The sequence below is a fragment of the Carassius gibelio genome, chromosome A21 (genome assembly GCF_023724105.1).
Source record: "Carassius gibelio isolate Cgi1373 ecotype wild population from Czech Republic chromosome A21, carGib1.2-hapl.c, whole genome shotgun sequence".
Lineage (NCBI taxonomy): Eukaryota > Metazoa > Chordata > Actinopteri > Cypriniformes > Cyprinidae > Carassius > Carassius gibelio.
Genome location: NC_068391.1, coordinates 7,535,697 through 7,558,524, shown reverse-complemented (window position 1 = coordinate 7,558,524; position 22,828 = coordinate 7,535,697). Strand labels below are relative to the sequence as shown.

The 22,828-nt window shown below is 37.4% G+C and overlaps 1 protein-coding gene across 6 annotated transcripts in view; it reads left to right on the top strand.

The window, feature by feature from the left end:
• The first annotated feature begins 2,022 nt into the window (after nt 1–2,022).
• Nucleotides 2,023–22,828, top strand: part of LOC127941749 (serine/threonine-protein kinase ULK1) — a 28,055-nt gene continuing 7,249 nt past the window's right edge. For 2 of the 6 annotated variants that reach the window (XM_052537120.1, XM_052537119.1), the window contains exons 1-18: nt 2,024–2,281; nt 2,400–2,673; nt 3,086–3,178; nt 3,271–3,312; nt 7,727–7,759; nt 8,218–8,254; nt 9,146–9,319; nt 9,692–9,765; nt 9,846–9,947; nt 10,090–10,148; nt 10,242–10,324; nt 10,462–10,512; nt 11,762–11,850; nt 12,966–13,134; nt 13,271–13,331; nt 14,002–14,091; nt 14,564–14,695; nt 22,640–22,782. In XM_052537120.1, the coding sequence (XP_052393080.1) occupies nt 2,584–2,673; nt 3,086–3,178; nt 3,271–3,312; nt 7,727–7,759; nt 8,218–8,254; nt 9,146–9,319; nt 9,692–9,765; nt 9,846–9,947; nt 10,090–10,148; nt 10,242–10,324; nt 10,462–10,512; nt 11,762–11,850; nt 12,966–13,134; nt 13,271–13,331; nt 14,002–14,091; nt 14,564–14,695; nt 22,640–22,782 (1,522 nt within the window). In that variant the 5' untranslated portion in view covers nt 2,024–2,281; nt 2,400–2,583. Of the gene's footprint in view, nt 2,674–3,085; nt 3,179–3,270; nt 3,313–7,726; nt 7,760–8,217; nt 8,255–9,145; nt 9,320–9,691; nt 9,766–9,845; nt 9,948–10,089; nt 10,149–10,241; nt 10,325–10,461; nt 10,513–11,761; nt 11,851–12,965; nt 13,135–13,270; nt 13,332–14,001; nt 14,092–14,560; nt 14,696–22,639; nt 22,783–22,828 lie in introns of all 6 variants that reach the window. The other 4 variants (XM_052537116.1, XM_052537117.1, XM_052537115.1 and 1 more) reach the window with 4 other exon arrangements.

Sequence of the window (22,828 nt, the reverse complement as noted above, 5' to 3'; positions counted from 1 at the left end):
AGCTGGCAGGTGACTCATGTGAACACTATGATTTACATGCTCAGAGGTCTTTCAATTTGGAGCGGCAGCACTTTGATCTCCACAGTACATCTGCGACATTACTTTCCTACAGCTCTGCCTGCTAGCTTCAATGGCACAGGAGAGATCTGGCATCTATAACATCGATTTATCTCCAAACGTAATTTCCCATCATGTTCAGCTGAAGCCCTTTCCTCTGGTGCAAAGTGACTGATCGTGAAAGACCTTTGAGTACAAACAATTTGAGTGGACTGGATTCATAAATGTGAACAAACACGGAAGTTGTTGAGATCAGGAGCAACAAGAGTGAAATTTGCAATTTGATGGTTTTCACTATCTTGTGAACTGTCCCCAGACCGATTCCAGCTGCCAAACTGTGCTTATGCTTTGAAGATGCTGATGTCCCCAAGGCTCAGAGTCTTCTGCAAGCCTGCAGCGTCCTCTTGTGGTTGAATTTAACATATTTTAACCCACATGTTCTGGCTGTGCTATCTATGCTGCATAATAGTATTAAATTCTTTAAATTTTTGAATGGTAGTATATGCTATGGTATTTATATGGTACTCCAAGATGCTCTTAAGAATACCAAGGTAGTACCATGCTAAATGTCCAAACAAATATGGCATTACCATGCTACTGTGTCAAAATACATGGTACATAATGCATTTAGCTGTATAGTGTTTCATTTTGTTTTTTTATTAACATACCATGAAGATAATATTGCACTTTGCTTTCATGCCATATTGTATACTTGCTATGAGACATTTACTTTCTAATAAAGCAAAAACTTATCCTATGTATTCAGTTTCCACTTCTGTGTTATTTGCAGTGAATGCACGGCTCTCTTTCGTTGCAGGTAGAGTAAAGAATGAGGAAGGTCATTTCTTTCAACTGCTTGTTTTCATCTTTTTCCTAGTATTCAATAAACAGTCTATATGAAATTCCCAGACTGTTTCAACAAATTTCAGAATCACATAGAAACACTGCCCAGTGTCAGGGTTTGGAAAATAAATGGATAAGACAAGTTTTTGTGAAACTATTTTATTCATCTTGTTTTAAGGATGTGTGTGTGTGCGTGTGCGTGTGTGCGTGTGTGTGTGCGTGTGTGTGTGTGTGTGTGTGTTTAAGAGAGAGAGAGAAGAGTTCAGATGCAAAAGCCTGTGCCATCTAAAATTTTCTTCTAAAATGAGTTTCAATGATTTTACTTTAATGGCAATGTATATGTCCTTTTCTATGCCATTAAAATGAAATAAATGTGGGAGCTTGATAAAAAATGCTAATTTTAGATGAAAATTTCAAACAGCACTTAGAGGCTTTTGCATCTGAATTCTTCAATATATGTACTGGAAAATTAGACAAAAAATATTTTTAACTTTTAAATGTTTTAAACAACTTTGTCATACATTAAAAGTTTAATTTTGCTATTCCAAACTACTCCACATGATGGCAGCTGAAGTACTCTATTCTACAGAATAACTACACTTCGAAAATATGGTTATTAAAATATTTCCAAAGTTTCGAATTAACTAGGCTATTTTAAAATTCTATAAACACAAGGTGAATTGCTATTTGCTTGTATTCGTTGCAGTTTTGCTGTTATCACAGTGTTTTTGCTGTGTTTTCTGGATGAACTCTTTTCAACATTCCTGTCAGTTTGAGTCGTTTTCAGTGTTGTTGTTGTTTTCAGTAAATATATATATATATATATATATATATATATATATATATATATATATATATATATATATATATATATATATATATATATATATATATATTAAAACCGCTAAAGTGTTACTAATTTACTGTTAAAGTGAATTCCGTAAAAGTCCTGCATTTCAACAGTCAACCCATTGACAGAACAACCCGACTGCTTTACTAATATTAATACAAATACAAAATTATCAACGAAATTTCCATCTTATTCATGACACTTAGTTTCATGTTAGATTGCTTTGTTTATTTTCGTGTTACTGTGACGCGCCCGTGGCATCGCTTCCTTGACGTCAACACCGAGCCTGGTTGAAACAGTAGCGCGCATGCGCAGCGCTGCAGACCTCGACTAAATTAAGGTCTTTGTTGAGACTAATATACATTATACAAATCTTGCTCGAGCTTTTCAGATATCTCATGGATATTTGGTGAAAAGACAACCATGTTACATACAGTGGCGAGCCTGGTGTAGCCACGAACGAAGGAGAGGATGTTAGCAGAGCTGACAACATCGGATGTACACAAACAAACCCATCGCTAGCGTTTTAAGGTAACGTCAGTATTTTTTTTTTTTTTTTAGCGTAGCTCGATTTTATTTATTTACCAGATACGACAAGCCGACATGGGAAACTTTCATGATTAAAAGGAGTAGATCTCTTCACCTCCAGGATATCATGAAAAAGGAGAGGAGTATTTATTTGGAAAGGCTGCCCATGGCACGCAGAAGTGGGGTTCAACTTTCCAACAGCCTCGTCCAGACGGAGGAGAAGAGGGAAGCAGAAAGAGGATATTTGTGGGCCAGCTTTATTTCACATAAATAGTCAATCTGCAATATTTGGGATCAGGCGGGAGATGGAGACCGTTGGGAAATTCGAGTTCAGTAGGAAGGACCTTGTAGGACACGGTGCCTTCGCTGTGGTATTCAAAGGCAGACATCGAGAGGTGAGAAAATATCATTTAAAAATGTATATTGCATTGTTTCCGTCTGCATGCATTGGTGTCATTGTGTATTATATAAATATACTAGTTGCAGGACTGACATACCACCTTAAAGGCCTCGAGCACAACAGATGGAGGCTAGAATCAGACAGATGGAGGCTAGAATCAGAGATTGTCCAGTCCAGTCCAGTAGTATTATTGGGCGATATGGAATCCATGAAAACCCATTACATAATTCATTCTCAAGCTTTAAATGTGTAATTTTCCTTTTTAGATATGACAGTTAATCAGAGATGGTGAAACGATGGATCTGACAATAGGCATGCACGGGCATGTCTATAATCAGATATGTTTTTAATACAATATAGACTACAAGATGATTATGGTTAACAACTAAAGTCATTAAACTTTTCAGAAGCATGATTGGGAAGTTGCAGTCAAATGCATAAACAAGAAGAACTTGGCCAAATCTCAGACTCTTCTGGGGAAGGAGATCAAGATATTAAAGGTACTTTTTGTTTGTATTGGCAGTTTGTTGCATTTCCAGAACATAATAATAACACATTTGTGTGCATATGAATTCTCATTTGTTTTCTTTAGGAACTGAAACATGAGAACATTGTTGCATTGCATGACTTCCAGGTATGTTGATTTGTCCATGAAATTACTCTGCAGATATGTGGATGGACAGTTTTCAATGCAGTCATCTAGTGAAAGTGGTTACAACTGTAATCCTTCAAATGTATTAAATAAAAAATATTTTACTAGGTATTATGGGCTTAAAAGGTTCAAATTTATGTTTTACCATCCCCAAGGCTGTTTCATGGCTTCCTTTGCATTGATTGGTTAAAAACAGTCACATGTTCTTCTGTTGACATGACATGTGCACTTGTTTTTAATAGCTCTGTTGCAGGGCATTGTGGGTATTGGAGTCTTGGTTACAAATTTACATCTTATTATATACTAAGGCCTAAAGATTACAAAGTTTATATTAATGTGTAATGCTGAGAACATAAAAGCCTTTCTTGCAACGTTGCAAGTGGAACCTGTGCAGCCAGACTGGAGAAATGGTTTCATTGAAATGTTGACATGTTTTTCAAACACTCTGGTTTTCGGTATTGGTCTGCCCTGGGGTCATCGTGAGGTCAGGAGTGTTTTTACTTTTGAAAGTAAAAGCCAGTGGGGGTACAATAGACATGCAAACTGTACCTCTAACCAGTTGCTAATGCTTCAAAAAATCTTCTTCAATACAGTGTTTGTTACTGACTTCTGAGCTGATGTCCATAGTAATTTGTTTGGCTATAGTTAATCCCTGTGTTATTAAATTAGATTTTAAAAAGTTATGAACAATTATATATATATATATATATATAAGTTCTTATTTAATTATTTTTATATTATTATTTATTATTATTTAATAAGCCAAAGTTTAAAAGAACTAATGTTAGAGATGCTTCAGCTCAAAATTTACCACCGCACACTTCTCTGATCTGACCTCTTCTCACATCTCCTGGATAGTCACATTTCTTTCTGCTGTGTTGACTGTCTGTGAATTGAATGGCATTAAAGTTCTTGCTCTGTGAGCTGCTTGCCCTCTTGCCACATGTGACAAACTTGTGCTTATTTGTGGAGGATGAACCTTGCAAGAGTTAATCTGGACATCTTTTTCTTTCAAACACAGAAACAAGCTTTTGAGCAGAGCTGTTTTAGTAGTGTACTGGGGCCATTTAGTTAGAAAAATAATTTTTTTTTAAAATGTAAAGTTCTTTATTGGCATCTATGGTTCCATAAAGAAAACTTTTCTAACATCCATGGAAACGTCTTATTTAGATTTTTTAAATGTTCTTCAGACTGAGAAAAAAGTTGGTTCTTTTAAGAACTGTTCACTGAAAGGTTCTTTGGGGAACCAAAAATGGTTCTTCTATGGCAGGAATCCTCAAATCTGGACCTCGAGATCCACTTTCCTGCAGAGTTTAGCTCTAACCCTAATCAAACACACCTGAGCATGCTAATCAATGCCAATTAATGTCTTTGGGATCATTAGACAGGTGACTTTGATCAGGGTTGGAGCTAAACACTGCAGTGCATTGGATCTCCAGGGCAAGATTTGAGGAAGGGGGTTCTATGGCATTGCTGTAATAAACAACAACATTTGCAACCTTTATTTATAAAAATGTATAGATAACTGTGAAAGTTGGTTCTCAACTATCAAGTGCAAAATATAAGGGTTGCGTTTGAAATGACCTGAGCAAATAAGCAATTGTGTAAAAATAACAAAAACTCCTCTCCAGAACCAGTTTAGTATGGTCTCCACTGCCTCTGTGGTTAAATTCAACATAGCAGATCTCACAGGTCTGCTGTAATCATAAGCATAGCTCACTTTATCACCCACATAACCATCAATCATCTAGGCACCAAGTTGTCTGTGAGTGATGTTGAGGCTGTTGGATTTTCCCAACTGAATTGCCAAGCTCGTTCAAGCACTAGTTGTCATTAAACAGCGATGTTTGACATAGTTTCAGTCTGACTGCACATCCGGCAAGAGACTCCTCATTGTCAGAAAGTAAAACTTCAGCAACGCTGAGTCAGCAGCATATGCTAGTCACGGATCAGTCGATTCGGCTGATTGGTTGAGGCGGACACCAGAAAGGGGGAGGTCATCTGTTGCTAAGTGATGGGGTCATTCCAAGTGGGCTACTCTGTATTTTTTTTTATAGGCCTCTGGAAAATGACAGGATTATGGGGCCATAAAAGCTGACCTGAAAGCAAACGCAACCTGTCCTCTCTGATACTGATTGTCTGGATAGTTGAATATTTATTGCTTTGGCCTTTTGGCATGGTTATAAGAAGATTTCATGCATTTGTTTTGTTTTTTGTCAGTTCGTATGTATTGAGGACAGTTCTGTTCTAATATCTGGTGTTTGTGTGTGTGTGTGTGTGTGTGTGTGTGTATATGTTAATCATTCCCCTAGAGCCTATTTACTGACATTGCTGCTTAGCAATTGTCTGTAAAAGGAGCAACAGTTTCAAAAGCATTAGCTAAAACAACGTTTTTATTGGTATCACGCTTCACCATAAATTTAAAATGATCAGTTATTTGTTCCAAACCTGTATGGATTGCTTTCTTCTGTGGAAAAGAAGATATTTAGAAAAATGTTTCAGTGGAAGACCATGATCACCTGGAATGTGTTACACAGAAGAGAGATGTATTTATTTTTCAGCATATATTTATAAAATGTATAATACATTTTACAATAGATAAAACTATCATAAAATGAAATTAATTATACATAAATAAAATTGTGCATGTTTATTTTTTTACATTCAGACTACCTTTGCTTGTCATCTAACACTTCTAGTTAATATTTGATCTGATCTTTCAAATTATTTCGTAACACAAATATGAAATCTTAAAGAGACCAAATCTCAAAAAAATTAATATTAAAGGGACAGTAAGTAGGAATTACTCCCATCTAGTGGTGAAATTTTATTTTGCATTCAAACTAATTTTGCTCTCCAGCGCCTCGCTTTTTCAAATGCGCGTTGCATCTACGGTAGGCGATATGTACCAAAAAGCTTTGACAGGATGTCTTCTAATAGCACTTCGTCGAGTTTTCCTTCAGGTGAACAGGTGTGTTATTTCAAACAAACTGCAACATGACAACTAACAAACGAATGTTACAGTATGAATTACTGACTGTGGAAAACATGAAATATTGTAATTAGTAGTTATGTCTTCTTTATTCGTTATATTTTCTGAATTATATGCATTGTTAGATATAAAAAAAAATATTATAATATAGATTGTAACACTGACTTACCTGTCGAGAAGAAAACTGGCCATTTCAGCGTCTCTTTTGAAATCAAGCATTATCTCTTTCCACCTAGAAAAAGCTTCCCCGACATTAACTCTTGTTTTCTGTAATCTACGGTCACGTTTCCTTTTACGTTCTATTTTTGACTGTTTTGGCGACTATGTTTTCTTCTCCTGTGGCGCGGCATATGTATGGTCTATAATAAGAATGCAATCCAGACTTTTAAACTTGCCGGTGCAGTTTCAAGCGCCTCTCAATGCTCTGCACCTGCGTTTCTGGCTCTGACCGAAAACGCGTTGTGGAAACGTGTTGGCTTAGTACTTTTTGTCCCTCTCTGCTATTATAGTTTTGCAAGATGGCGGAACTACATGGAAGCCTCCGTCGACCTACCCGTCCCATGTATATAAAGATAATAAATTCTTCATTTACAAGGATTAGTTTAAACATTGGCATAGGTATTTGTACACCATTGAGGGCATATTTATGAATAAAAATATTGATTTTAGATAATAAAATACCTAAAAAGTTACTTATTGTCCCTTTAATCTTCATTAAGTTACTTTGTAATATTGTGATGACTAAATTAATTTGTAGCAAATTAAATTAATTTGCAAAAACTAATTGATTTTAGTTTTGTCTTAATAAAAAAAAATCTTTCAATCTCTAATTTTGTTAGCAAAATAACATATCATTCTAATATTGTATTGGTTAACCTCTACTCAACTCATTGTTAAATTTTAACAGAAAACTTGTTATACACTCTAGCAACAACTCAACGTGCACTAAAACATGCTAGCATTATGGTTAGCATTTCTCATATTTAATGTTATCAGCAGTATCTGTACTCTCTTGTGTTTGATTGAGGTTCAGTGCCGTGCGCTGTGTGGCTGCCTTGAATAAAAATCTGTTGCACGATTGAACTTTGAAAACATACAGTGCTAATGAAGCCTGTGACCTTTGCCCTCCCACTGGCCTTTATTAGCCCATTATGTCCCAGCGCAGAGAATACACACTCAATCCATTTGGGGATTAGTGTCAGCCCACCGCATTTACAGTGCACACAAATAAGCTGTTAAAACTGTTTCCAATGCCCTCTGTAAACATATTCCCACATAAGTCTCAGCATGATATGTTATGCATAGATCCTTTGAATATTCTTATTAAAGAAAATGAATTCATTTACTGTCTCGGCCACCTTTCTGTCCCGGTGCTGAATCTAATTACTCGTGTGTCTTTTCTAGGAAACTGCAAGCTCCGTGTACCTAGTGATGGAGGTAAGTGGCCCTGTTTTCCCAGTGTCTTTTGTTGTTGATCTTGTGTGTCTTTTATCTGGTAATGCCTGCAATTAGCCATATATTGAGGCCAGTGGAAGACAGCTGCACAACCTCCTTAGAGAGAAACAGACCTGAATTCAGGTTGTTTTGTGTGACACAGTGAGGATTTGTAAAGTTTTCCAGTTGCTATGAACCTCAGTGTCCTGCAGATGCCACACCACCATGTCAGTTTTCAGAAAAGCTCCATGGAAAGTGATTGGGGCCACTGGGAATCCCATCAGTGGTGCACAAAGGAAAATAAAGGCCCATCTTTACTGAGTGGCTCGTTTTAATATGCATCTGAATTGTCTCTCTCTGTGCAGTGAACCAAGCCCCATTCAGATGCAGGTTTTGTCATACAGCATTGTGTGGTGCTCTTTTTCATAATACAAAGATCAATGTTCTTTCTTTAACTGCAGTACTGCAATGGGGGAGATCTAGCTGACTACTTGCACTGTAAGTGGCACATTTCATTTATCATGCATTGACCCCTTTTTTATTTTTTGCTGTAGATTTTCAGTACACCAGCCTCCTTTGTTAATTTACGTGTTCGCTCTTAATACATCATTTGTGTTTGACTGAAATAAATTCTGCTTTCACAGAGTAGGGTTGTGAAGATAATTAGATAATTGTGTAGGGTTTACGTGATGGAAAAAAAAAGTGATATCAGTTTATTTTAAAAGCTCAGGAAGTTAGGCCAGAAGAGTTTCGGGTGTGTATTTATGTAGATATGTTTTAAAAACCCATTTGAATTAATAATGAATTACTATGCGGCTCTATCTTAGTTGATATGCATTGCACTTTGGAAGGATTGCCTTTGAATTTGCCTGTAAAACTGGTTACAAGTTGTTACATTGACTGTATATAGCATAAACAGTGCAGAGTCAAGGCCAGGTGATATAATATAAATCATTATCTCTTTTTTACTTTTTGATGGCATGCTGTTTATGAATTTGAGCTGAAATGACTTAAATGTTAATGGATTTTTGTAAATGAGATTGACTTTTTAATGCAAGACATAAATTCATTAATCTAGTTTAATGTTAAGATACACTCAAATGTCAGGGGTCAGTAAGATTAAAAAAAAAACTTTAAATTGTTTTAATAGTTTGAATTTTTTTTTTTTTTTTTTTTTTTTTTACAAATAAATGCCTTGGTGAGCATAAGTAGTTTTATTTCCCACAGTGTTTTTTCACTAAACATTAAAAAGACATTTAATCATTTTAATTTATGTGTACCAAATGGAAATGAGTAAATAATTAAATCTTCATAAATATATTTTAAACATTTGATGGCTATATGTTGCCCAGCCCCGGTGAAATCATCTTTACTCTAATGCTGTTTTAGCTAAGGGCACTTTAAGTGAAGACACCATCCGAGTATTCCTGCAGCAGATCACAGGGGCCATGAGGGTCCTTCAGGCCAAAGGGATCATCCACAGAGACCTGAAACCCCAGAACATCCTGTTGTCCCATCCTGCAGGCCGAAAGTCCCACTCCAACAACACCTGCATTAAGATAGGTGTGGCCATCTGTTGTATTGTTTTTGCATCAAAGAATTAGAAACTCTAGATTCCACATTCATATATTCAAGGAGTTCTGGCATTTGCAGACCAAGCCTGTTTTGTAACCTTCTAGATGCATTATGCTTGAGGATTTGACTTTAAATGGCCTCTAAATCTATCTCAGATTGACTGACAAACTTGTCTGCAAACTGAATGGCTTAAGGCCAGTGATTACATTGTTCAGTGATATGAAAATATATCCCTGTAATAAAACAATATATTGACTTCTAAAATCACTCATTATAAACCACTCGAAAACTCATTTGCCATTACCCAGAGTGCATTGCTTCACAAGCACCGATTCTAAGATCTTATTTCGATCTCCTCAGCTGACTTTGGCTTCGCACGGTACCTCCAGAACAACATGATGGCCGCCACACTCTGTGGGTCCCCCATGTACATGGTATGAATTGTACAGTTCCTTCTCAGACTTTACATACATATGCATGATTGTGATTCTAACCCTGAAATGCCATTCACCAGGCACCTGAGGTTATCATGTCACAGAACTACGACGCCAAGGCTGACCTGTGGAGTATAGGGACCATTGTGTTTCAGTGCCTGACTGGGAAGGCTCCATTTCAGGTGTGTACCATTCTGGCACTTCGACTTAATTAGACATTTTTAAGTGTGAGATATGATTAGGAACTTTGTCCTGTCATTAGGAATTTTTTTTTTTTTTTTTGTGCTATGTTAATTTTGTTATGATTGTCCGTCCATCCATCAGGCTAGTAGTCCCCAGGACCTCCGATTGTTTTATGAGAAAAATAAAACTCTTAGCCCAAAGTAAGTGCATCTCTTATTGAGTCTAATAGCTAATAATACTATTCTGCTACACCATGTGTAAAAGTCACTCTCTTTCCTGCTCTCTCTCTACAGCATTCCCAGAGAAACTTCCAGCCATCTCAGACAGCTGCTGCTTGGCCTCCTGCAGAGAAATCATAAGGACCGTATGGACTTTGGTCAGTATCCTGAGTGTCTATGCCCACTAGATGATAAGGCAGTGTTTGTTATTTAGAAGTTTAGTTTTGGCAATGACTTTCATTAATTCATTGTGCAATCTTTTTAAGCTGATTGTGAAATCTTTGTGTTTTTGTAGATGAATTTTTCAGACACCCTTTCTTGGAGGCAAGCTCCTCTATGAAGAAGTGTGAGTTATTGCACTGCCCTTTAAAACAATGTTCTGACTTATTATTATTTAAAATATATTTAAGCTATTTTATTTTCTATCAGGTTAGCATTCCTGCTACTGAAATTTGGTGTAATACCCTGACTCTGTTCTATCAATAAATATTAAAAAACATCCAAATTAAACTGACAAAAAGTAATACAATAAGAAATATATATATAACAATTGCGACATAAAATAATGATAAAGGCCACGCACGGAAGGTGCTGTTGCCCCTCTATTGCATCCATTATTTTTCTCCGTCGTATTATTTTTCCCCAGTGGGAGTCTATGGGAGCCCTATGAACTGTTAATAGGAAAATGATGAAATTTGGCACACTTGTGGTGATGGCCATTAATAGTGAAATTACCAACTTTGGGGCCCCAAGGACCAACTTTATAATGCAACCACTGGTTCAAAAATTTACTTTTCCCCTTTGCTTTGAAACTTAGCACACCTGATTTCTCATGCTGTTCACATTCAATAGCTTAAAAGTACAATAGCAAAAAAGTACAGTATTCCGTTTATTTTTTATTTTTTCACTACTCCTTCAAAATGTACATTTCTTGAAATTCTTATGAAAATTGGCTCAGATGATCTTCAGACAGAGCCGCACAGAAATGACTGAACAGAATATTGATATTCATCTTTGTGGCACATAACATGTGGCACACTTATATACAAAATCTTAAGAGTTTTTTGTGCTTTTGAGATGCACATTGTGGAGCTTTTGACCATTCGGTGTAATGTGCATGTAAGTGCTTGTAGTGGCTTGCTGCACCTTCAGTGCTTGGCCCCGAATTGCTGCTTGCAGCTATATTTTCTTACAGTATCTCTTATAACATGGTTGAATGACTGAGAAAAAAAAACGTTTGCAATTTGTGTAACTGTTGAGAACATGAAATGAGATCCCACCACGCTGTAAAAGGGTCCACATGGTGTTTTGGTTATTTGTTTATTTATTTATTGGGTTACAAAATGTGGGACATTTCTAAATCTAAAATCCATTTAATTAAAATTAGGTCATGTTATTTTTTACTACAATGATTTGAATATAAACTACGTAGATGTTGAAATGATGACACTACATGATTGTAATTGTAGGATAGAGTTGAGAAGGTTGAGAAGATCCGCTTAAAGTCATCGGACATCATAGTGTACTCTATATATGGAACGTACCCTCCATCTTAAAGTATATTATATGTGTGCATGTCTGTGTATTCTTCACAGCTGCTCCAGTGACTGTGACTTGCTTTCCCAACTCGGCCTCTGCAAGCTCATGCAGCAGTTCATCAACTTCACACCTGGCCTCTCCTCCTGTAAGTGTGTGTCTGTTCATGTCCAAGTAATTCTTTTGTAAAATAAATTTTGGCTCATTGCACAGATAAGTGCTGGAGTCTCAGGAGTTTTTGTCCCATCAAGAAAGATAAATAAGCACAGCAGCCAGCTGCCTTCTCAAACAAAGATGCACTCTCTTAACATTTTATGGTGGCTTGTAACACTAATCAGTGGTAGGAGCCATATGTTAATCAGCTCTGTATTATCTGGGTCTGGGTCTCATGGTATCAGAATGCTGTATAAAGGTCGGTGCTTTAGAAGAAAAGAAATCATACTGATATAATTCCATTACTACTATTCAAAAGTTTAGGGTGAGGAAAGATTTTTTTCATGTTGTTATTTTTTTGTTTTGTTTTTATCTCACCAAGGCTGCATTTATTTGATCAAAAATACAGTAAAACAATAATATTGGGAACTTTTCAATTCCCAACAATTTCAACTTTTTTGCTTAATATTTTTGTAGAAACCATGATTCCATTTTTTTCCAGAATTTCTTTTTGATTAATAGAAAGTTTAAAAGAAAAGCATTTATTTGAAATGTATTTTTATTTTAGTTTTATTTATTTGATAAAAATGTAGTGTTAATTTCAGTTATCAATTTAAGTAGTAATTGCTTTCAAAACATTTTTGTAGTTTTTCAACAACAAAAAAATCCATGAAGAAGAATACATGATATTTAAGTATATTCCATTAAATGTAGTGTCATTATTATTATTTTGTAAACATCTGCTGTGTAAAATGTCTTTATCGGGGCACAATTTTCTTTCCACTTTTATTATATTTTAGTCTTTTTTTTTTTAAATATAATTTTTTTGCAGGACTGGATATTAATGATTCACTATGTAACTAGTCCTGACTATGTAATTAGGAGAAGTCATGGCCTAGTGGTTAGAGAGTTTGTTTCCTGCAGCATAAATGGCAGCCCAATGATCCGTGTGTGTGTGTGTGTGTGTGTGTGTGTGTGTGTTCACTGCTGTGTGTGTGTGCACTTTGGATTGGGTTAAATGCAGAGCACGAATTCTGAGTATGGGTCACCATACTTGGCTGTATGTCTAGTCACTCACTCTCAGGACTCATCCACTTCTATATTTTGTAGCAATCCCTTGCAGAGATCCAGCAGGTCCGTGCAAAGGCATTAGCATCCCCTACCCAGGATTCTCCAGGATACCTGCTGAAGGACTCGGGAGGTGGCGGAGGTGGCAGCAGTAGCAAGAACTCGTCCTGTGACACTGATGATTTTGTCATGGTTCCAGCTCATTTCCCCAGTAAGCCTGCAAGAACTTTGTCCTGCCGGCTATTTTATTGCCTTTCCTTCTCCTCAATTAAAAAACATTGTGACTGTCCTGTTAAAGTGGAATGCTGGGTATTTATCATCTGTTTTCCCTCTGTCTGTCTTTTTAGGTGAGCTTACTTGTGACATGCCAACAGGAAAGGTTCTCCAAGACAGTTTGATGTGTAGTGGGTAAGAGCTCACTTTAACAGTTTACAGGGGGAAAAAAAATCTGATTTGTTTACAGACAATAAAAAATCGGTTTCCTACTTGACTATAAAAGTTAATCTGTCATTTGCATACAAGTCAAAAGTTTATTATGACAAAAGCATAGGCGAGGTTATGGGTTTGATTCCTAAGGACAGACATTTTAATACAAAAGCCACCTCCAGTTTCATAAATGTAGATGTTAACTATAAAAATACCTACAATTTGCACTGCTGCTGTGGTGCTCATGTAGCTGAAGCAAATTTGAACCAGGCTTGCAACATGATTCTCCAGAAATCATTGTAATATGCTCATTTGGTTCTCAAAAACTTTATTATTCATGCTGAAAACAGCTGTGCTGATTAATATTTTTGTTTAAACCACATGTTTTTTCAGGATTTTTTGATGAATAGAAAGTTCTAAAGAACAGTATTTATTTTAAATAACGTAGATTAAAATTGTAAAGGCTGTGTGCTCTTTACAGCTTGCATAATGTAACTATTCACTATGTAACTAGTCCTGACTATGTAATTAGGAGAAGTCATGGCCTAGTGGTTAGAGTTTTATTGCAGTTTGATAAGGTTAAATGGGATACGTTTCCCCAACAGTACATGAGTCCACTGTTATAACTTTCTCCATCTCTTTCATGCTTTAGGAGTTCTCTTCTGGCATCTGGAGGTCAGTGCAGTCAAGGAAAAACCCCGCCACGCTCTCCCTCCTACAGCAGTACTCCAGGACCCAGCGGGTAAGATCACAGCCAGACGAATGTACGGCACTAAAAAATGACTAACAAAATGACCTTTTCAGGGCATTACAGCTGTTTGCTTGCAAGCAGATAGAGATGAGTCATGATCGTTGACTAGTCATGGAATTATTTATTTTATTTTATATGTATGTATTTGGTTTCTGGGTCAGTGAAGTTCAAGGCCTTTGCCACAAAGAATATGAGTCGTAGATTGGCATGAGGATTGCATCTATGATGAGCACAGATTGTCCTTTTCTCCTTCATTATTAAATATGGCACATGAAACCAACAGACACACACAACATGCAGCCTCTGCTTCTGCCTGTTTCATAGTTCCCATCCCATCCAGAAATGTCCTTTGAGATTTGAAAGGTTTTTATTTCATTGATCGGGTGCTGAAAGATTCCCGTCAGTCTTAATTGCTCCATAATCTTTTACTCGCGTCTTTTTATTCCCGCCTCATTCTCAGCAGGCCGAGTGAGTTTTCTGGGAGTAACTTTGGCAACTATGGGCAGTCTGTACCCATTCCAGTCCCCACGCAGATTCACAACTACCAGCGCATGGAGCAAAACCTCCAGTTCCCAGGTCAAGAGGGCTCTCCACAGTGAGTGAAAGCACATTCTCAATATCTCCTCCTTGAAATTGAAGAATTGGCTTTTTAATTCACTTAGCCATGCTCCACAGGAAGTTGAAAATGAATTTGATTTGGGAATGGCAAGCAGAGACACTTACTGAATTTTAAGGAGGACAACACATTTAAACAACAGAGACAAAGTTTTGCGGCAAAACCTAAATAACTGCATCATTAATTATGTGACCAGTGATTAATATTAGTAAAACGGTCACCATAATTACATTTCACCATATAAAAATGAGGTTATAACAATTTTTGCAAACATAAATTTTAGGGCCGGGACTCGATTAAAAAAAATTAATCTAATTAATTAGATGCTTTGTAATTAATTAATCGAAATTAATCGCATATAAATATTTGACCTGAGAACAGTGAGAAGTTTTTTTTTCACATGGATTTATAGTATACCATTGAATAATGACTGAATACATAAGCTTAAGCAACAAAATATTGTTTATTTTTGTTCAACCAAGTCTAGCAGACCAGTGCAATTTTTGCCATGAAGTGTAGCAATAGCATATTTAGAAACAATTTAGAAATAGTACATTTCAGAATTTCAGGAAGCTTATAGGTGCTGGAACCTTCTGTAAAGTGTTTTTTAAGTAAAACACAATACTGTCAATTACATTCAGAACACATTGGAAACACTGACTATTAAAAAACATCTCTCTGTTGCTTCAGAGGCCATAACATACTAAGTCCAACTCTCAATAACCTTGGCCAAAACAATAAAGAGTTCAACATAAACTGCCAGTTGCACCAACAAAATAATACATAGTTCAACATAAAGTGTAAAGTCCACGCTAGCTGCTATATGTTTTGTGTTGAGGTGATACTTGAGGCTCGATGTGCTGCTGCGGTGATATGCGAACGCTAGTTGGTGCTCCAGTATGATCGGTCTGCCGAAACTCATCCAGTGAGAAACGTTCCGCGGTGCAAAAATACGTTATTAAAAATGCGGGAATTTTTTTTTCTGTAATTAATTAATCTTAGTTAACGCGTTATTTTTTGTGTAATTAATTAATCTCAATTAACGCGTTAAAGTCCCGGCCCTAATAAATTTACATCTGGATCCCATCTGTGAGTGGCTTTTACTCTCCACTTTTATGCCATTGGGCACCGATCAGACTTGAGAGCTGGTTAATGACATCACAGGAACTAGGAAGGTGGAAGTTAAGAAGAAGAGAGACTCTGGGAAATAATAATAATAATAATAAAAAAAGGGACAATAACACAAAGCAAGGACATAACACAAGCTTATGTAAAATGTGCATTTCTAACAGAAAAAAACACTAATGTTATTCATATTCAGCCTGCACTGCAAACTGTGCTGAAGATACGCATCATCAATTTAGGCAACACAAACCTGTTTCATGATTTGAAACAATATCACTCAGAAGAACAAGCCGAAACTAAGAAATACATTTTTTCTGCTAAGATATTTATTTTTGTTAAGGATAAGTGACTGGAAAAAATGTAAAGAATTCAAAAACCTTAAGTGTTTGTCATGTTCTGACCATAAAAAGGTAGTTAAATTTTTTTTGATCAAGGTCTCTTTTATTTTCAAAGATAACAAACAAAAGATAAACAATATTCACATCAAATAGTCAAGTCTAGTTCCTGTAAATACAAACAACCCAAACAGCTCCCCAATGCCCGCCACCCACATGTACTGGACCCCAACAAATTACCATGCAACCAGACATACTCAGATATGAGTCTGCAGATTCATACATATATTATTAAAATATCTAAATAAAATAAAATGACATCATCCATAAAAAAAAAAAAAAATATATATATATATATATATATATATATATATATATATATATATATATATATATATACATACACATATGCATTGCACACACAATTGGGTTACATAGACATGTTGATAGCTGCCATGCCTTCTACAAAGGAGATAAAAGGCTGCCAGATTGTATAGAATTTTCTAGTGGACCCTCTTACAGTGTATCTAATTTTTTCTAAGTGAACATAACTCATAACCTCCCTAATCCATTGGCCATATGTTGGGGGGAAAGCATCTTTCCATTTGAAAAGAATAAGCCTTCTAGCCAACAAAGAGCAGAAGGCCATCATATTTAGGTGGCGCCCAGAAAAGGTGGCATCTACCGGAGCCACACCAAACAATGAAATCAAAGGAGATGGTTGTATTGTTCTTCCACATATTTCAGAGAATGCCTCAAAGATGGACTGCCAAAAATTATGCAGCTTAGGGCACAACCAAAACATGTGTAATAGTGTGGCAGGAGCCTGTCTGCACCGATCACACGTAGGATCAATACTCGTTTTAATTCTAGACAATCTATCTTTGGTCCAGTGAAGACGGTGCACTATTTTAAATTGAACCACAGCATGTCTGAGGCATATAGAGGAAGAATAAATGCGCTGTATAATTTTTTGCCAGGTTTCTTCTGAAATCGTTTCATTTAGGTCTGTTTCCCATTTAATTCTAAGGCAATCAAGACTATTCAAGTTATACGTATTGAGCAATGTATAAATTCTGCCTATTACTTGTTTTATGTTAACTTTACATTTTAAAATTGTTTCAAGCAGAGATTCAGAAGGCCTCAAAGGAAAACAGTCAGAGTTAGAGGCCACGAAACCTCTAAGCTGCAGATACCTGAAGAAATGCGATTTATGGAGACCATACTTCTGTTGCAATTGTATAAAGCTGGCAAAACTATTCCTAATGTAGAGGTCAGATAATGTACCTATCCCATTTCCTGCCCAAACACTAAAAGCTTCATCCATCATTGATGGGACAAACATATGATTCTTTATCAATGGTGCTTCAAGTGAGAGATCAGTGAGATTAAAGGTCCTTCTAAACTGATTCCATGTTTTAACTGAATGGATAACCACTGGATTCTTGGTGAAGGCTGAGATAGGCTGTTTTAAAGGTAGTTTGGAACATAATAAAGCTGCTGGGGAGGTAGATCCAATGGTTGCCCTCTCTAGCGCCATCCAATCAGTACTATTGACATCCGTGAAATCATTTCTCAACCAATACAGCAGTGCTCTTATATTAGCAGCCCAATGATAATACATAAAATTTGGAAGTGCCATACCACCCATTGCACGGGGCCTCTGTAATATATTTTTATTAATCCTGGGCTGCCTTTTATGCCATATAAAGGATGTAATCTGACTGTTTAAACTGGAAAAAAAAGATTTTGTTAGATAAAGAGGAAGACATTGAAACAAATATAAAAACTTAGGGAGAATATTCATCTTAATCGTATTGATCCTCCCTCCTAAGGAAAGAGGCAGAGGGTCCCAACGCTCAAGGTCTTGTTTAAGGCTGCTTAAGAGGGGATGATAATTAGCCTTAAAAAGATCCTTGTGGTTATGTGTGACCCATATACCTAAATATTTAATTTTTTTAGGACTAAATTTAAAAGGGATTGACCCAAGATATGATCTATCTACAGAAGAAATAGGCATAAGTTCACTTTTCTGAAAGTTGACTTTATAGCCAGATATTTTTCCGAACTTTGTGAGTAGACTCGATAATTCAGGAAGACTGGAGAGGGGATCCGATATGAATAATAACATGTCATCTGCATAAAGTGACACTTTATGCTCTGAACCCGCCCGGTGTATCCCCTTGATGGTGGGGCACTGCTTCAGGGCTAATGCTAGTGGCTCAAGTGCAACAGCAAACAAAAGTGGTGAAAGAGGACACCCCTGCCTTGTGCCCCGCTTCAGTTCAAAGTAGGTAGATAAGTTATTATTGGTGCGAATTGCAGCCACTGGGAGCGTGTATAGGAGTCTGATCCAGGAGATGAATTTAGGGCCAAAATGAAACGCTTCTAAAGTCTTGAAAAGATATTCCCACTCCACCCTATCGAACGCTTTTTCAGCGTCGAGGGATAACACCACTTCAATATTGCCAGGATCATGTGGAGTGGGACAATATAGGATATTAAATAGACGCCTGATATTGAAAAATGAATAACGATTTTTTATAAATCCTGTCTGATCAGACGAAATAATAGAGGGGATAATATTTTCAAGACGACGCGCCAAAATCTTGGCCAGAATCTTTGCATCTGTATTCAGCAATGAAATAGGGCGGTACGAACCGCAATTGAGGGGATTTTTATCCTTTTTAATTAATAGAGAAATTACTGCTTGACGCGTGGTTGGGGGCAAAGAGTTGTTGGCTAAAGATTCTTGATATACTAACAATAACAGAGGAGATAACTCCTCAGAAAACTTTTTGAAAAATTCGGTTGAGAAGCCATCTGGCCCTGGAGATTTGCCACTTTGCAAGGCACCGATTGCTGACACTATCTCCTTAACTGAGAGATCCCTTTCTAGTTCAGCTGAGAATTCTACACTCACAGAAGGCATCTCTAGGAATCTAAAAAAGTCTTCTAGGAGAACAGGATTGTTGGGTCCATCTGAAGTATATAATAATTGGTAGAATTTTCTGAAACAGGAATTTATCTTCTCATTATCAGTGCATTTTAGACCACATTCATCATTAATTTCAGGAATTGTTTGATTAGCAGTTCTTTGGCGCAACTGGTGAGCAAGTGCTCGGCCGGACTTTTCCCCATGTTCATAATGACCATGTCTTGACTTGGAAATAAGGTATTCAGCATGTCTGGTAGACAGGAGATCAAACTCTGTCTGTAATGACAAGCGTTTCTTAATTACATCTGCTGAAGGGGTATAACCATGCAGTCTGTCTAACTCTAATATCTCATCTGATAATTTTTTAATACGTTCAGTGTTGGCCCTTCTTTTATTTGCACAGTATGAAATAATTTGACCCCTTAAATACGCCTTTAGCGACTCCCATACAGTAGATGACGACATCCCTGGGGTTTGGTTGATGTCGAGAAACACTTTAATTTCAGATGATATGAATTTAGTGAATTCATCTTCTGACAGAAGCAGAGGATTGAACCGCCATGCACGATATGTAGATTGTGTATCAGGAATGTACATTTTCATGATTAAGGGACCATGATCCGAGATGACCATAGCCCCGTAATCACACTCTTTCGTGAGATGCAGAATACTTTTATCCAGGAAGAAGTAATCAATACGTGAATACGTCTTATGCACCGGGGAAAAGTATGAGTACGCCCTAGAGGTGGGGTTGCGAAACCGCCACACATCCGCTACACCATAGGTCTTCAGGAAGAGCTGAATAGTGTGAGCTGACTTCGTCAGGGATGTCCTCTTAGAAATACTCCTATCTAAAAGAGGAGAAAGTACACAGTTAATGTCACCACCGAGGATAAGATGATGTGATGATAGGTCTGGTAAATGAGAAAAAAAATTTGTGAAGAATGTAGAGTCATCCCAGTTCGGGGCATATATACAGGCTAAAATAACTGGGAGCGAGTATAATTTTCCTACCACAATGACATATCGCCCTGCGGAGTCAGATTGCACATGAGATGCCGTGAACTGTACTTTTTTACTTATCATAATAGCAACACCTCTAGCCTTTGAGCAAAAATTTGATTGATACACCTGGCCCGCCCATCCCCTAACCAAGCGAGAGCTATCACAAGCACGTATATGGGTCTCTTGTAAGAATGCAATATCTGTACTGAGCTGTTTTAAGTGCGAGAATACTTTTTTCAATTTCACTGGATGATTAAGTGATTTGACATTCCAGCTTATGAAGTTAACAGGGCAACCATCATAACCTCTTGTATTATTTATATTGGCCATATTGTGTATACAGAGAGGTAAGCACCATATATGAAACCCAAAGACACAAGAACATAAAAAACAAACGTACACAAAAATAAAATAAAAGTCTGGCAAAATAGCACCAGTTTGTAGATTGGTCCAGTAGTCCCGCCCTCCCCCCTCCCCTCCTCATCACCCAAATGAACAAGGTGATCACAACAACCCTCAGAAAAAAATCCACACATTAAGTGCTTGTGGTTGGGAACGCTAAAGCCAAGCGCTCAGGCTCCCGTCGAGCCTCCAACAAAAATAAAATAGAGATGGTAAAGTGTAGAGTAAAACAATTCAGTAATATGTTCGGTAAACCTATATATAAAATATATTTATCACACTGCGAATCAAGACTAAACTGCGTTAGCTTCCTTAAATAACATTAAATCAGGTGTAATGACTCTCTACAGAAAGCCATCTATGACTGACATAAGTGACCTAAAAAAAAAAAAATGTTCAGGAACAGAGGCAACATGCCTTTCATTTTAGCTTGGGCTAAACCAAGCTGATCCAAAAAAGATAGTTTGTCAGTCTACGGGCACATTGTTCAAGGTGGTCAACATTGGGACAGTATACAGAGAAAAGTAAACATTGTGTTGTGAACTAGTACCTCATGACATCTGGCATAGTAATATACAAGTTTACCATACCCACAGAACGTCAGATGTATTATGCTCAGTTGAAAATATCAGTCTCATGAACATTCTGCGGCCTCCGTGGAAGGGAGAATATTCTTCTTGACATAAGTCATAGCCTTGTCCGGATCAGTAAACTCCCTGTCCTCCCCTTTGTAGGTGACCCGAAAACGCGCTGGAAACAAAATCCCGTACCGGACCCCCTGTCGGTCGCGAAGCAGTTTCCTCACCTCTGTGAATGCAGCCCGAGCTTTAGCCACAGTTGCCGTGTAGTCCGGGAAGATGGTAATTGGTTCCCCGTTGAAACGGAGCGGACCCCGGGTGCGAGCGCATCGTAGTATCTGGACACAATCTTGGTAATAATGAAGCTTAGCAACGATGGCTCGAGGTTTTCCGCCCGGCTTCTTCGGCCCTAAGCTCCGGTGCGAGCGGTCGATTAACGGCTCTTTATCCAACTGTAGCACTTCAGATAGCAACTTTGATACAGAGGTTGTAGTGCTGGAGTCAGGAGTTTCGGGTACACCAATGATTCTTATGTTACATCTCCTCATACGCCCTTCCATATCCTCACACTTCGATTTCAGTTCTGCCATTTCTGCCTTCATCTCGCTCACAGAATTTTGTAAAGCAGCCACTTCATCTGACCAAGCTGATAGCCCCCCCTCTACCTCCTTGATGCTAACTTTCACCTGGTCGATCTCAGACTTCAGCGCCGCGGTGTTATTTATTATCTCCGTTTTCACCTCCTTCAGCTCATTCTTAAGCATTTCGAAGTCGTCAGCGAGAGCATTTTTCAACTCCGACTTTATCACCGCTGAAATGTCCGCTTTCAGAGAGAGAAGGATTTCTGATTTCAATACTTCTACGTCCATCTCACGCGGCGCAGGTGAGGGCGGGGTCACTTTAGCTGGGCTCTTGGCAGCACTCTGGTCCGAGGAGGTATTGGGCCTTGTTTTGGAGGTTTCAGTATACTTAAATTTCTTCAGCCTCGTGTCCATCAGGGCCCTGTCGTGGACTTGTTCCACTATCCGATGGAGTTCAGTAATAGTTCACTGTTTTACGGAAAGGAATACACCTTACGTTTTGGTTAAAATAGAGGTTCAACGGGAGCTCGCGTCAAACACAGCCTCACTCCATTGCGGCCAAGCCACGCCCCTCCAAAAGGTAGTTAAATTTAATTAAGAAGAAATCGAATAATTCAAATGTATTATCGGCTAATAAAAATTTATATTAATGTAAATAATTTGGGAAAGTATTGTTCTAACATAGTATATAAAATGGAAGTTAATTTATTAAACATAATTAAAAACAATTTTCTTTTTTCGTATAATAACAGAAAAAATAAAGTACAAAAATATATATAAAAAATTTATTATTAAAAATTACAAATAAAGTAGTACATGAATTTCTTTGAATTTCAATTTACATAAATTCTTATTTGAAATGTCTTGTATCTACATTTTCATTGAATTTTATTCAGTTCAATTTGAATTTCAAGGCATTTAGTTTTCTTTCCTTCCTTCTGTCTTTTTTTCTTTCGCAGGTCTGGCACGGTCCAGAGGTGTGGTAGCGGGAGTTTTCTGGCCTGTGGAAGGACCGGGCCTTCTCCTCCTCAGTCTGGTTCTGCTCTCACTTCCCGCAGGCTGTCTACAGGAGGCACAAAACCCTTCCAGCTCTCTCCACAGGGTAAGTGCCGTTTTCTTTTGCCCCAATTCCCTAGTCATGCCACTGT